We start from the raw sequence: 16581 nt of genomic DNA on the forward strand, positions 1-16581 counted from the left end.
AGAGAACACAAAATCTAACAGGACTCTCACAGACAAATGGACAATGTCCAGCAGGTGTGTGTGTGTGTGTAACAATAGACAATTCACATTAATGAATGAATTGTTTTGGGGTTGGTGGCTTTTTACTAGGAGTTCAGGAGAAAAATTACCATAAATCACTTCTAGTATTAAAATTTTCTCTCATAAAAGGACCTCTGCAAGTAAGTAAATGGACAATATTGAATTAAACTGTTGACCAGTTATAGCGGGAAATTTAGTGAGAGTTGACATTTGGAATTGAACACAACGCAAAACGCTAACGAACGGAATTCGAAAAAAATATAGGAAGAAACGGTTTTTAATGATTTGAATGTGTTTGTTTGTGTGCGGTAGGGTCGCGGGTGTCGGTATGTTTCGAAACGCAATTAATAATTTCCAATGAAAGCTAATATGACAACAATGAAATAACGGTGAATTTTTAATTTTTGCACAACAATACGTCACATTAATAACACTGTTGTAATTAAGGTTAATATATGTATAGCTGTTAATGTTATAAAATATTAAAATAAAATTGAAATAGATAACCTAACGTCAATATCGAAAATCGAAGTGAGAACAACGCTACTATTACTTCATTTTAAAAAAGGTCAAATGTCAAAGAGTGAAAACGTATTGGAAATTTTTGTTAAATAAAACAAAAGAAAAAAATGGTTACACGTGCCTCAAGTGTACCTCAACTGAATAATAGCAGTGGTGGTAGTAGTGGCAGCGGAAGTTACAAAGGCTCCAGTGGTAGTCGCGGACGGGTTGCCACAAAAACACGCCGATCCACAGGTGGCGGTAAATCGGTAACCCCAACATACCGAGATCATCAGCAGCATGTCGCTATGTTGCCACGTTCCCGCAGTCTTATTAACAACATGAGACGGGTTAGTCCGCAGAAATCAACTACCGGTAGTTCAGGATCTAGAAATACACCGGTTTTTCTGCGTTCACGCGAAAATGAGTAAGTACACAACATTATATTAATCGGTATTTTCTATGTGTGCATAGTGTCCTGCAAATAGTTTCCTACACAAATACGCAGCCTATTTGCGTAAAATAGGAGCTATATTTAGCTTAACAATTATTAGAAGTTGGGAAAGTATCAATAAAAACGTTAGTATTTCTTTGCTATTGTGGTGGTATCATAAAACTTGATGGATGGTTGTTGGGAAACACGTGGTCTTTTTGAGAATACATATTTTGTAGGTATTTGTTGTAGTACGTTTCACTTCTTTTGTCCTTTAAAGTTTGTTTCGAAGGAGACCTTGACCACCGTTTGAAATCAATTACCTTTCCTATGATGACCGTTAATTGTAGGGTTTTAAAAGTTCTTAAAATATTAAAATCGACAAGGAAAATTTCCATGTTAAATTTTAGTTAATAGACGAGTATGTTATTGACCTTTTGAAAATAAAAAAATCCGTGTATGATTCGTCATTAAAAGGAGAATGATATAAATTGTATATGTTCATATACATACATATATTTTTTGACACTTGAAGTTTTGGCGTTAAGTGAAAGAGTTCAATGTATATTTTTCTTATTGTATGTAAAGTATTGTATAAGAAAGTTCTCTCAAGTTCATGGCTTGACTTTAATTTAAATATAAATTCACAATTCAAATATAATTGTGTACAAAAGCGCTAAAGTTTTCGTGACTGACTCCCCCACTCCGCTAAATGGTCTGCTGTATTAAAATGTATTAACGGCACACAATAAATACGAAAACTGTCATCTAAAAAGCATAATACTACACTATTAGGGCCTGTTTCACTATGTCGAAAGAAAATGATTGCGAACGAAAGACACCTAAACCTTAGTTTTCATGGCAATATTGACTTTGTGTTTGCTTTAAAACAACTATAAAATTTGAAAATCATACACGAGTTTAGTTGTTTTTCTTTCGTTTTCATTTTCGTTCGACATAGTGAAACAGGCTGTTAATGTCCGCTCTGATTGGGGTAACATTTCGGACAAAGGAGAATTGTATAAATATTGTCGTTACTTAAGTATTTCAGAAATGGATATTGATGGCGAACTTTCTACTGCAGGGACTTAGCTACACGGGTTGGAATACTTTTCTTGGGATAGAAGCTGTTTAAGATCCGCTAACTTTCACTTCTGTTTTGAAACCTATCCATAATGTTGTGGTGGCTAATACATATACGCTGGGACTTCGTCCGCCTGTTCCTCTGGGCCTTCTTCTAATATTTTTATATTAGACCTGTTCGATAACTTCGCAAGTAAAAAGTATTTGCAAGTTGTTGCAACTACATGCAAATACTTCCCATTTCTCTTTTACTGAACAAGTTTGTTATCGAAAAGCGTTTGTAAAATTTTGTACAAATTTAGCAACATGTTTTCTAGCACTTGATGTGATTTAGAAATTTCTGCTTGAGTTTTTTTGCCATTTGCTCCCGTACTTTTTGAACACATTATATGGGGAAGCTATACTCTGTTGCAAGCTTTACCATTAAACTAGCACGGAAGACATTGAGGGTGTCAAGGTTAGCGTCCTGCATACCCCCGTTATTCGTTTTTATATTTTGAACAGTTTTCGAAACGTCCTTCGATCTCTGTAGTGCGATTCTGTAACTTTTTTGAATAACGAACCGACATCGGTAGTTAACAAAAATATTCGGTTGAGTTAACGAATGTGCTATTCTGTAACTTTATGTTAAAGATTGTAGAAATCGTTAGCACATACCGACGAATATCGATGGAAAGGCAAATTGTCAAATATTTATATTTTGATATTTATTAATGTATTTTTGAATTAAAAATATTATTTCTTCGCAAATACATGCATAAAACGCGTAAGGTAGGAAAAAAGTCCGCTTTTTGAAGAAATGCGCTAACATAAGTATCTGCAAGTATCCCAACAATGAGAAACACAAGTATTATTTCAACTTCTAAAGCGTCAAGTGTGTATGTATGTACTTCTAGGAGGCAAATAAATCTCATAGATTTTCGTGGTTTTATTCCAGGATATGAATTAACATGTCATTGAAGCTTTAGCTTACGTTTTTCATCTTTAATAATAAGGATAGGGTAGCATGAGGCAGCTTCGCCATCTACAACTTTCTCTTCTCTCAGCTTCAATAAAATCCGCGCTGGCGAAAGCACAACAGTGGCGAAGCTGCCCCATGTTATCCAACATAGTTAACCCTTATGTAAATGCCTTAAGAAGATTTTTCTCAATAAGGCGGAATTTACCTTGTGTACCCTCCTTATTAACATAACATATGTTCATATAAAAACGCCGTTGTTAAGAAAAATTCAGCAAAATATTGCAATAATGTACTGTCGTTAAATCTTAACGACTACTTTTTTGGTTGGTAACTTAACAATAATTTTCGGTAATTAACGACAAAATTTACCGACAAAAATCGTTAAAATTGGTATACAGAATAGCACCTACCGAAAATTATGGTTAACAACCGACATTCGTCGTTAATTCTCTCGTTAAGGAGTTACAGAATCACACTACTGAACTAATTAAATATTATATAAGCTCTGTTCCTTTACGTGCAAGAATCTTCAAGTTTTACCACTTTTTACTCGAAAAGCGTTCCTTTACTTCAGGTACCATACAATTCATATTGTTACGAATGTAACTGATAGGTTTAAGTTAATTTAGTTTAATTTCCGTTAATTTAAAAATTTGAATTGTAACGTAACGTTTTATTACGCAGTTATTTTATTTAAGCAACAACAACTACCATGTAGAACTCTCTTCATCATTCTAGTCGTTACATTACCTTTTGTTAATGTTCTTTTGTTTGTTTTGCCAAAATCATGTAATTATCGTTTAGTTTGTTACTTCTTTTCTTGCATTTATTTGTTGTTGTAATTACGTCATTGATCATCCCCCATGTATGCGAGTCTGGTTGTTCGCTTAGTGCGAATGTGCGCCTGTGTGTTCGTTGTACATATTCGAGGAGTTGCCAGACATTTTCTAGAGGACTCTCGAACAGGGAGACTTTGGGATATAAATACAGGGGAACTGGCAATGACGAGTGAGTTGTGTTTTAAGCGTTGAACTGAACAGATCGGTTAAATAAGAGCTGCGTGCTAACTAGAGACTTGCTGTGTGCTTTGTAATTAAAGTCGGTTCTGAATAAGTGTAATAAAGTAAATAAAGCATTGTAGAAACGTAATCTAAAACGAACCCTGTTTTATTTGGTACAAATCGTATCGGGGAATAAAACAACGTCTACACGGAGATTAGTTAAATCTAATTCCGCAACAATATTGTTGCAGTTTACAACTTTTGCTACTTTTGGCAGTTTTACAATTTTCAAAAGTAAAGGAACATACAAATATACTTATGTAATCACATTGCACTCATTGAAATGCGCGAAGTCTTCCGCTGTATTTTGGGGTATGTTCTTCGGAGAAAATGGTATTGTTATTATTAGCTCTGTCTGGTTACCCTAAAATTTGTAACAATTTGTACCAATTGTTGCTGGAAGTCGTCTGTTAACACAAAAAAACCAGCAAAAGAGAGCGATTCGAGAGAGACATTTTGACAGTTCTTTCACTGAGAGTTTGCAAATTCTTGCTGGACAAATTTCTTCTAGCAAACATTTGCAACTCTTCTTCTTCCTGAAAACAATAAATCATCTGTTTTAAATTTTTTCTTGATTTATGTTTGTGAAAATGAAAAACAATTTTATTGTGGAATTAGCAAAGCCTAATTGTATTGTGTTTTAAAGAACAAATTTGCAAAGTGGAAAAATCAGTTTTCAGTTCATTTTCTTTTTTATTTTTAATAAAATACAACATGTTTGCTTCCTTTGGTTTCTTTATTGGCGGACAAATTATTCTGTTTTGGCAAGTCAGCTGATTGCTTGCTGGTTTTTGCTGGGAAGGTGTCTGTTTACTTTTTACAATTTTCTAGCAAAAGAGAATAAAAACCCCTTAAGGCCTGCGTACATAAGCTGCTCTGCCTGATTGCCTTGCTTTCCTGCTTCATTTTTGACATAATAAAAATAAAAGAATAAAGAAGGCCGAGGAAATTTCGAACTGGGTTGCCCTTTTCTTTTTTATTCTTTTATCAGAAGTAAGCAAGGTAAGCAGGCAAGGCAGCTTATGTACGCAGGCCTTTACTCCCTAAGAAAGTTCTTGCTGGGAAAGTAACCAGACAGACTTATTATTGTCGCCCGTCTGCTGCTATTAAGGCCTCGGCACATACGGTGCGTTGAGCGTCGCGTTACAACAACCACATGAAAACTTCAAGAACAAACTTGGCATCACTTACACATTTTTCATGTGGTTGTTGTTTTTAACGCGTCACACAACGGACCGTATGTATTTGGCGCTTTAAGCTGAAAACACATACAACGTTTGAATAAAGTTTTGTGTCATTTCTGGTAGATGAATAAAGCCAAAGTGCTGGCAAGTTTCAATTTTTTCGCTATGCTTCTACCAGAAATCACACAAAACTTTACTCAAACGTTGGATGTGTTTTCAGCTTTACTGCATAGTTTTTCAAGCCGAAGACATAATATATGGTTCCGTCGCGCAAGGGATATCTCTTTTACGCACTTTCTAATCAATAATTCCTGGGGGAAGGCAGAAAAATGTATACTAGGAATATAACATTTCCTTTATTTGATCGGTTCCTTTACCTTTTTAGTAGTAAGTCCATATTTATATCCGGCAATTTTCCTTGCGTCAATTGTCAGTTTGAAGGAGAGGGAGGTGAGGCATATAGTAACCCTTTGCCTCTCAAGACCCTCTCTCACCGACAAACTGACAATTGCCGCAAGGAAAATTGCCGAATATAAATATGGACTAAACTGCTGTTTCATCATTCAAAGGAACGTTTTTCGAGTAAAACATAGCAATACTTTAGAATTCTTGGATGTAAAGAATAGGGAAATTATTACTTAATAGTACGTTTAGATTTACGAAATCCACCCGATTTCAAATGTCATTTCCATAGAAAAATTTCAAATAAAATTCAGTGGATTTATAACTAGGATTTATTTGACGTACTATGAAATTGACATTAGAAATCGAGGGGTTTTATAAATCTAAACGTACTATAATACCCTGTTTATATTAGCTCTGTTCCTTTACGTGCAAGAATCTTCAATTTTTACCACTTTCAACTCGAAAATCGTTCCTTTACTTTAGACACAATACAATTCATATAGGAGCAGTTTACAACTTTTACTACTTTTGTCGGTTTTACCATTTTAAAGTAAAGGAACAGAACAATTATGTATATGTTTTTGTCGGGTTAACCTTTTTTGTGAGGATATATTTGACGTATACACAATGGAATTAACATTTCAAACCCAGTGGCTTTATTCCATCCAGCTATATATAAACGTACTCTAAGGAGCTCATAATTTAAATAACACTTATGGATATACTGTTAGCCAAAGAACTTTAGTGTGGATGAAAATGTTGTTATTCAAATATTTATATAGATTTTCCAAAACATAAATATTGACTTCCTCCATGTTCGTTTTAAGTTCAATGAACTGTAGTTATTTTGGTAATTAGTTGATTTCGAACAATTGAAGTGCCGGTTGTTTTCAAAACTGTCTATCGTCTATCCTTTTTCAGCATAGAATAAACACGAATGGTATGACATATATTAAATACTTATTGATATTTAACGTGATAGTAACGTATTAAACATTTAAAATAAAACAACAACAACTCATTAAGTTAATAGTGAAAATAAATAGTTTATTATTTATTAAGAATTCCAGCTAATAAACTTTATTCAAACGTTGGATGTGTTTTCAGCTTTAAGTGAAAAGCAGAATCGGTCCGCTGAGTGTTGAATTACGGGTTAAAATAACAACCAAATGAACAAAAGTTGAAACGTCACACACATTACAGCTTTTTGTCGGTTCTTTATGATGATTAATTTTACATCCATTTGAAATCCAGTGTATTTATAAAATCCGGTTATGTGTGAACGATGAAATTTTTTCAGGGGCAAGTCCATACGTCTTGGGAAAACAACCCGAAAGGTGTAAAAACCCCTATGGCGACCTATGATCCACCGATGTGGGCATCGTCATATCTTGTCCACTATAAGTGATGCCAAGTTTTCTTTTGAAGTTTCCACGTGGTTGCTGTTTTAATGCGTAAAGCGCTCGGCACAATCGGGCCGTTGCGCCCCATGTCAATCTGTAACACATCCACCTCTGGTAAAAGAATAAAGAAAAATTCGAACTTGGCTGCACTTTGTTTCCTACTGCTCTACCAGGAATTAAGCAAAATTTTCCTCAAACGTTGGATGTTTTTTGGGCATCACGCGTTAAAGGCCTCGACACATTGTGCCTCTGCTTTCGTATGTGCCGAGGTCTTAAGGCCTGGGTACATAAGCTGCCTCGCCTGCTTACCTTGATAGCTTCTGATAAAAGAATAAAAAAGAAAAGGGCAACCCAGTCCGAGATTTGCTCGGCCTTCTTTATTCCTTTATTTTTATTATGTCAGAAATGATGTAGGAAAGCAAGGCAACCAGGCGAGGCAGCTTATGCACCCAGGCCTTTAAACGGAGTAATTGTGCCGAGGGCTTTATTGATGGTAATGTTGACATACTGTTTTTTCACATTCACATCTCATATAAATTTCTGTAGCAGGGTGTGGAAAACCATGCGGTTCTTGTTTTTAACGCGTGATGGGACTCACAACGGACAGTTTGTATTTGTCACCTTAGAATATTTTCATGTGGTTATTTCAAAAACTTCAAAAGAAAACATGGCATCACTTAGAATTTTTTTCACGCACGATAACTCTTGAAGGGAGTAACCGATTTGGTCCCTTTTTTGCACATCGTGGAATTTCTACCAGACGAAGATGTGGTTCCAATATGGACTCAATCGATCCACTCCTTCGGGTACCTCCCAAACAAAATTTCGGAAAAGTTCAGTTTAGGACATATTGACCTCCTGAGTTTTATTGTAACAACTTGTATTCACTGCCCCCATACGAAGGTACAAGTTTCATCACGGGCAAGTCCATACTAAATGAGAAAATTCCCTGAAAGGTGCAAAATGCCCCTATGACGCTGTGTGTAGAGGTTGGAGCTCAATATAAATCTTGAACGGATCTGCCGAATCTTTCCAACATTTGGCCTTTGTTATATTTTGTCCAAACTTAGTTTACGTTCGAAGATAAGCCCTAGGGCTTCACTTTTTCAGGTACCTCCCGCACTAAAGTTCAAAAATTTTCGGAAAAAATTTTCGCACCATAACTCTTGAGGGAGTGACCGATTTGGTCCATACTTTATACATCCTAATATATCTACCAGATATAAATCAGGTTCGAATATGGAATATGTTTGTCCATTCTTTCGGGTTCTTATCGCACAAAATTACGGAGAGTTCACTTTAAGACCTGCCCTCGAATCACTTTGATTTTTGTTGAAGCAACATGCATTCGATGCCTCCATTACGACGGTAGAAGTTTTTTCAGGGGCAAGTCCATACTTCTTGAGAAAACAATCCGAAAGGTGTAAAAACCCCCTGTGGCGCCATATATAGTGGTTGGAGAGCACTATAACTCTCGAACTGATCAACCGATTTGGTCCAAAATTTGAGCTTTGTCATATTTTCTCCAAACTTAGTTTCAGTTCGATGATGGGCAATACCCAATATTTAAAAAATTTCACTTAAATGGTATGCACGATATCTCTTGAACGGGACAACTAATTTGGTCCAAACTTTGGATCTCCTAATATTTTGTCCAAATTTAGTTTAACTTCTAAAATGGTCCTCTCCTTAGGGACATCCCTCACAAAAGTTCAACATTTGTGTCTATGTGCAGTTTAGGGTCTGTACGAAGATCCTTTGTAAATGTATACCGATGTTGTTCGTTGAGTTCCTGTTTACATCGATTGTTTAAGTATTTTCACTACAAATCTCCAGGGAGCCTTTGTTCGCCTAGTTCGGATCGCAGAGAGGTCTCCCTTCCTTAAGTGCTCTCTACAAACCCTCTGAGAAACTATGTTCGCTTACGGCGGACCGTAGGGTGATATTTTCAATCTTCTCAGAGACTATTTTCGCTCAGTGCGGATCGTAGAGAGTACTCTCTTGGTAGTGGAGTTTCTCTGCAATTTCTCCCTGGAACTATATTCGCTCAGTTCGGATCGTAGTGAGAACTTTCCAATAAGCAGTGATTGCCACATCCTTGATTGACTCTCTTATTAGTCATCTCTTCACTAGTACGGAAGTACTTTTCGGTTTATTGTAACGCGTCTCACCCAATACAAGGTAAAGTCATCAGTACTTTTCGCCTTAATAAATCACCCTACACACCATTATTTTATTATACCAACTAAAAACATTTGATTTATTTTCTCCTCTTTTATTTATCGGTAACACTTGTATCACCATTCTCGTCTCCACAAACAACAACTATTCTCTGCGGCCTCTCTGAGCTATCACCTAAACAGCGATATATTTTTCGTGGACAAGTCCATGCTTCCTGGTTCAAAAGTTATACGATGACCCACTAAAATGACTAGGGGGTGCGATATCTATTGAATGGACTACGTCGGTCCATTCCTTCAAGTACCTCCTCCGCAACACTTTTGAACTTTAATCCTAATCCACATTTTTGTCGGCAAGTTCAAATGTCCAAAAAGGGGCCACAAAAAATCTGAGAAAAACTTAAATACATTCGATCTGTCCGTAGATGCAAGTTTCATTTCACATAGGCTGAGGGTATATCTCTGTCGGCAATGCCGACTGATACTTTTTTACTTGTTTGTTATCTAATTTTACCCTACATCTCAGGCAAAGGCGCTTCGTCAGGTGACATTATGGGAACGTCAGTGTTCACTTGAAATGAAGGAGGGGCCAAGATAAATTCTAGAATTTGCCATGTTCAAAAATGTTATCTTTTACAGCTTCCCTGTACCATCATTTGATATGGTAAAAACAACAATACAAAAATATTTCACACTGACCTAGCGAAACATTTCTCAAAAACCATAAAAACTATTTGCTTGGTATGACCAACTGTAACATTTAACCCAAATGGCAAATGGACAAATTCAACACGTGAATACTTTTAATTTTTATACAACTGACACAACAGAACTCTGAACTAAATGAAATATAAAATCGATAAAATGACAAATGTAAACATTATGAAGGGAAAACACGCGATATTATATATAATTTTTAATACAAACAATAATTCGCGCAAGCATTAAAAACTCCCAAATGACCATAACGAACAAAATGAAACGGTAACGTGAATTTTGTTTTGAAAACTAGAATAGAATTAGCAATTGGAACCCAGTCAGTCATTGTTCAGATGCGGTCAGAAGAGCAATAGATAACAACCATTTATTGTTCATTCTATGTAGTAGGCTAGAATTGTCAGAAACCATTGACTATTTATTTAACCCAAATAAAGGAAACAGTAATTGGAAATGTATTGCTTAATATTGTGGGTGTTATCTATAGACATACCTTTGACAAGAAAAAGGTATTAATGAATAAATGATGGATGACCTACATACTTCTCCCTTTGAATATTTTCTTCGGCAGGATATTTATGTTAATAAGCCTATGGCTGCTAACGCTGAAGTAAAAATTTATTTGTGGGGGTTCTTCAAAATGTTGGTGAATTGAATGGTTATTTATTGAGAAAGTCTTGAATGTTTCCCGAGTACTGCATATTGATTTGATTTATATTCAATTTGGCATTTCCTTTGACTATCTTGAAGACTATCTCTCAGGAATATCGGCAAAGGTTTAAGGGTTTTAGTTTAACTCAATTATATGCGACCTTTTTCAAACACAAGTAGCCAATAATTCTTGGAGATCTTGGAGTCCATCCATCTCCTATTGTCACAGAAGAAAAAAGGCTGTGCCGAAAAACTTAGCGTAGTTTTGACATAACTACGTTTTAGATGGTATGCCTTCTTTTGGCCGCAGGTTTGTAGTCATCCAAAGGTTAAAAATGGGGAGATTAGCTTTCCTGTTGCACCAGTCTGTTCAATACAGACCTATCTTGCTTGAGCCGGGCTCTAATGACACGTTCATGGAATGTATGGGGGTAGCAGTCAGGTGTGGAACTGTCGAGGTAGAGTTGCTAAATGTGTACATCCTGCCGATAAATAGCTGTACTCCATGTTATAGCTCCAACATTAGCCCGTTTTCGGAAGGTCATAACAGTGTGGTCATGGGGGGACTTTAATGCACGTCATGAGTTGTGTCATTCGGTCCTCGGAGGGTTATAGTGCTGGATAGCTCTACGTTTTGCACGGTCAATGAAGATATCCCACCCAGATTTATCGGAACGTGTCACAATTCACCAGACATAACCATCGTGTCACCCTTCTGATGTTTGGGTAGCAGAACGGATGTTCCGAAACACAGTTGCAGCCGCTCGCTACATACAATCCTGCTGATCGAATACCCAAAGTGAGACCAAATTTCTCAGCAGAGGCGGCGTGACTAGCAAATGAACTTGATGAGCTCTGTCGAGCCAATCTTAGCAACCCTAGAGCTAAGAAGCGGACACTGCAAGTTATAGGCTGGTCGGTGAGCACATGAGAAACAATGGGTTAGATCAGAGTGGCAACATTGGAGCCGAAATTAGTAAATTGTGGGCAACGTTTAAGTCACTCTCGAACCCTGGATAGAAGCAAGATAGGACAACAGTCACGTTTTGCAACGTTACGCAAGTTATGTATTTTAATCGACATTTTTTCGAGCATCCCGGGAAGGACAAGACGCAGAGAAGAGTACTACATCTCATCAGATCTCTTCCTGCCGAGGATGAATTACCACAATTTACAATGGATGGTGTTGTGAATGCTATCCGGAACACTAAATCATCCAAAGGGGCCTGATGAAATCTCCATAATAATGCCGAAACAGCTTTAAGTGCTGGAAGTCGAGTATCTCACTAAAATTCTCAATGTGTCGCTAGCCACCCATATCGTTCCAGAAGTTTGGAAAATGGAAAATGACCACCCTCATCATCAACATGAGACGGCAGTGAAATCGTAACGTATGAGGATGAACGTACGATTTTGGCGTCAGGTATCTTCCCTGATGCCATTTGTGAAGGTCTGAACTCCTATTTTTCCTCGCGAGAAATATGCAAATATCCGCCATTAAATCTACAGCCATTCTGTTCACCACGTGGACTTGCAGAGTTAAGCACTGAGTTGAATGTCATGGCCGATGTTAGCAGAATACCGACCACTAACTACCCCAAGATTCTATGGTCACATAAAAAGTAGGTCCCGTATCATACAACTAACATGTTTTTTATACCCTCCACCACATAAGGGAGGGTATATTAAGTTTGTCATTCGGATTGTAACTGCTTTTGATCAGCGTTAAATTCTACATCGATATAGCCATGTCCGTCCGAATAGAAGTAGGTGGATGAACCGTTTGCCCTCCGAATTGGTTGTAATTTGGGTTTTTGTGTGTGTTCAGATGTTAAAGACATTTGCACCAAAATATTTCTATATAGGTCCACGTTTTTATATAGACCCCATATGAAGAAATGCGTCAATTTAAGGTACATATTTTGAGGACCTTAACCACATGTATCCACAAAATTGATTGTAATTGGGAATTTTTTGTTTCCAAAGGTTAAAAACGTTTTGGGGTAGTATAATTAAATTTGTCATTTCGTTTGTAACACATCGAAATATTCGTCGGTGACCCTATAAAGTAAAATCAGGGTAAAATTCTAAGTCGATATAACCATGTCCGCCTGTCCCGTCCGTCCGCCAGTCTGTTGAAATCAAGGTACAGCTCGCAATTTTTAAGATAGAGCTTTGTAATTTGGTATAGAAGTCCACGTTTTGATATAGCCCCCATAGAACGGTACTTCCCGATTTTCGGTATTTTGAAGGTTGTGGCCACAATAATCCAACGACATGGCTAAAATTTGGTCTTTAGTCTTCGTTGGGGGTATACAATTTTCCGTATGAATTTTGTCGGTATAGGTCCACGCTTTCATATAGCCCCCATAGCTCCGGTACCTCCGGATTTCCGGTATTTTTAAGTTTGTAGCATCAATATTCTACCGAACTTGAAATGGATGAAATTTTGTATTTTTAGTTTTCGTTGGGGTTACAAAACTTTCAACCTGAAATTTTTAGGTATAGGTCCACGCCTTCATGTAGCTCCCATAAAAAGATACCTCCCGATTTTCGGTATTTTGAAGGTTGTGGCCACAATAATCCACCGAAATGGCTAAAATTTGGTAGTTAGTCTTCGTTGGGGGTATAAAACTTTCCATAAGAATTTTGTCGGTATAGGTCCACGCCTTCATATTGCCCTTATAGAACGGTACATTTTGGTTTTCGGTATGTTAAAGGTTGTGGCCACCGAAATGGCGGGAATTTGGTATTTAGTTTATATTGGAGGTAAAAACCTTTCCGACTGAAATTCGTCGGTATAGATCCACGTTTCCATAGAACGGTACCTTCCGATTTTCGTAATTCCGGGGGTTGTGACGTCAATAAAATATTCCAGAAGAGAATTATCAGTATAGGTCCACGTCTTCCTATATCCGTAATGGAAGCGTACCTCTTGATTTTCGCTATTTTGAAGGTTTTATCCACTTTAATAATAATAATTGTTCCACAAACATCCCAGGCGGGACAGGGGAGACTTCTCTCATATCAATGAGTGCACCCCGATTCATATTAGCTCAATGATATGGGACCTACTGTTTATCGCCGAGTCCGAACGGCGTGTCTAAGACACCACTTGTAGAGAAGTTTTACATGGCTGAAATACTCAGAAAGTGTCGCCAACACTACTGAGGGGTATTTTGCCACCGTTGAAAAGTGTTTGATGTTGACTGGCCGGGGAATCGAACCCACGACCTTAAGCGTGCAAGGCGGGTGTGCATACCATTGCACCACGGTGGTATCCACTTTATCATACCGAAATATCGGAAGTTTGGTATTTAGTCTTCTTTGAGTCTAAAAACTTTCCGCCAGAAATTTGTCGGCGCATATCAAAGTTTTGATATAGCCCACATAGAACGGTACCTCCCGAATTTCGGTATTTTGAAATTGCTGAAATTCTTCTTCATAAACGAAAGGAAACTTATTGTTCCATTTTACTTCAATAGAACTCGTGGTGGAGGGTATAACAAGTTCGGCCCGGCCGAACTTAACGCCGTTCTTACTTGTTGCTATTTAGAAGGTTTTAGACACGTTACTCACTGAAATGGCTGAAATTTGGTATTTGGTCTTCTTGGGGGCTACAAAACTTTCCCCTAGAAATTTCTCCGTATAGGTCTACGTTTTCATATAGCCCCCATAGAACGGTACCTCCCGATAATGCGCATTATGAAGGTTTTAGCCGCATTATCCTACCGAAATAACTGAAATTTGGTCATTTTTAGCATTCGATATGGGTATATACATAAAAATATAAAATAATATAAAAAGTTAGGCCCGTCCGAAAATAACGCTGTTCTTATTTCTTTTAGGTACATTTTCTAACCGAGTTAGCTATAATATGGTAATTGGGGTTCACAGTGATCAAAAAACTTCTTCCCCTAATGAAAACTCATTATTTAAATTTATTTCAGAATACTTTGTGGTGTAGGGTATAAAAAGTTCTGTCTGTGATTTATCGCCATTCTTTTCAACCTAACTCAATCTTAAACATACCCTAATAAACCTTTATACGGCCATCTGCTTTTTCACATGTATGTTGTCACTTTGAGTATATTAATATACAGAACAGCTGATGTCATACATTTGAAAAAGCAGATGGTCTGATGGCAGCCTTAATCATATTTTAGTATCGCTATGTCTCCACTTGATTTCTAGCGAAATTCACTCAACAATTTTTAGGGTCGACGGCGGATTCGCTGTTCTATTTTTATACCCTCAGACTTTTTGACATTTTTCACAAAAATGATTTCCTGTAGTGAGAATGAATGAACTTTTGCCTATTATAGCCTAAAATAAAATTTATTCCATTTTATTATAAAAAAAGGTTCCGCACAAACCAAAAAAATTTTTTTTTGAAAAATCCTATGAAATGGAATACATTTTTTTTCCAAAAATTATTTCCTGTTGCACGAATGAATACTCTTTTGCCTATTAATGACGAAAATAAATTTTATTCCATTTAAATTTTAAAAAAGGTCCCTCACAAACCACTTTTCATTATACCCTACACCACACTGTGGTAAGGGGTATTATGTCTTTGTGCATTTGTATGTAACATAGAAAAGGAATCACTTTCTGAGTCGATTTATGCATGTCCGTCCGTCCGTCTATGTATTTTTGTTCGCAACGTACAGGTCGCATTTTTTGTCCGATTCAGCTGAAAATTGGGGAATATAATTTTTTTAGCCATGGTGAAAATCGGTTCAGATTTGGATATAGCTCCCATATATATTTTCGGCCGATTTCAGGTATTTGTTGCACCAAACACGCTATATACGTCCGATTTTGATGAAATTTGATTGTGTGACTGAGTTCGGTCTAGAAATAAGTGTGTCAAGATTCAAGATATATTTTATTGAGGCTTTTACACAATTATAAGGAAATATTTGACGTATAACAAGGAAATATTAAAATTTTAAAGTATTATTTTAATTCGTTGAGAGGTTAATAGCAACTTGCTTCGTAGAAGAGTTTTCAAAAATGAACATGTATTAGTAGTTTACCAGTGTTTGCTCCCGACACTTTGTCTAAAATAATAGTGGATATTTCCATAAAAACAACTTAAACTAATTTTACTTAATACTAACTTAAAATTAAATAAAAAAATACAAAACGAAATCTTTTAAATATTAAAGATGCAGAAAAGAAAAAAAACTAGCCTCTATGAGAGCCAGGAGTTGTGTTAGTGTAAAAATCAGCGAGGAGCGAAGATGTTGGATTAAAATCATTCGGTATATTTTCCCTTATGATGCCAACAGGAGACAAATAGTTGGTATCTGACCAGCTAAATTCACGTTGGTGATTGTAAACGTCTTTAACCAATGTATTTTCGTGATTGGACAAGCTATCAACAAAATTTCTAAGGAACATTCAGAGTAAATGTGACAATTAGAGTATCTTTTCGTAGGATTCTGAAAATTCTTATTCACACACAGCCTGAGCACCTTTCTTTCACAAACCTCAAGCTCTCGAACAACAGAAGGAGAAATGCTAAACCATATTGGAAAATCATACACTAGAATAGGTCTTATGCAGGTCTTGTAAATTAAGAGCTTTGTCTTAATAGGCGTTGCTTTATTGCCAAAACACCTTTTGCTTTATTTGCTTTACGTAGTAATATTCTGGCGTGTTCATTAAATTTGACTAACGTATTGAAATGAACACCCAGATATTTAAAACTGTTCTTAAACGGAATTTCATTTCCGTTTAAAATCTGTTTAAGGACTTACTTTCAGGCACGACATATCTAGCACATTTTCCCGAAGCATTTCTGAGACACAAGGCTTCGCATTTTTCAACATTAATCTTAATTCCCCAGGAAGAATAGTAGTCGCTAACTACAGAAAGGTGATTTTGGACTTTGGATAAAGCAACTGTGGGAGACTCGGAATGTGCATATAACA

The 16581-nt window shown here is 36.6% G+C and overlaps 1 protein-coding gene across 3 annotated transcripts in view; it reads left to right on the top strand.

Annotated features, from left to right (window-relative positions):
* Positions 1-210: 210 nt before the first annotated feature.
* Positions 211-16581, top strand: part of Klp54D (Kinesin-like protein at 54D) — a 63380-nt gene continuing 47009 nt past the window's right edge. The window contains exons 1-2 of one of the 3 annotated variants that reach the window (XM_073957649.1): positions 256-449; positions 563-988. In XM_073957649.1, coding sequence (XP_073813750.1) covers positions 690-988 — 299 coding nt within the window. In that variant the 5' untranslated portion in view covers positions 256-449; positions 563-689. Of the gene's footprint in view, positions 989-16581 lie in introns of all 3 variants that reach the window. The other 2 variants (XM_073957650.1, XM_073957648.1) reach the window with 2 other exon arrangements.

The sequence above is a fragment of the Musca autumnalis genome, unplaced genomic scaffold, assembly GCF_047663935.1.
Source record: "Musca autumnalis isolate F117 unplaced genomic scaffold, ASM4766393v1 scaffold_5, whole genome shotgun sequence".
In the NCBI taxonomy this organism is placed as follows: domain Eukaryota; kingdom Metazoa; phylum Arthropoda; class Insecta; order Diptera; family Muscidae; genus Musca; species Musca autumnalis.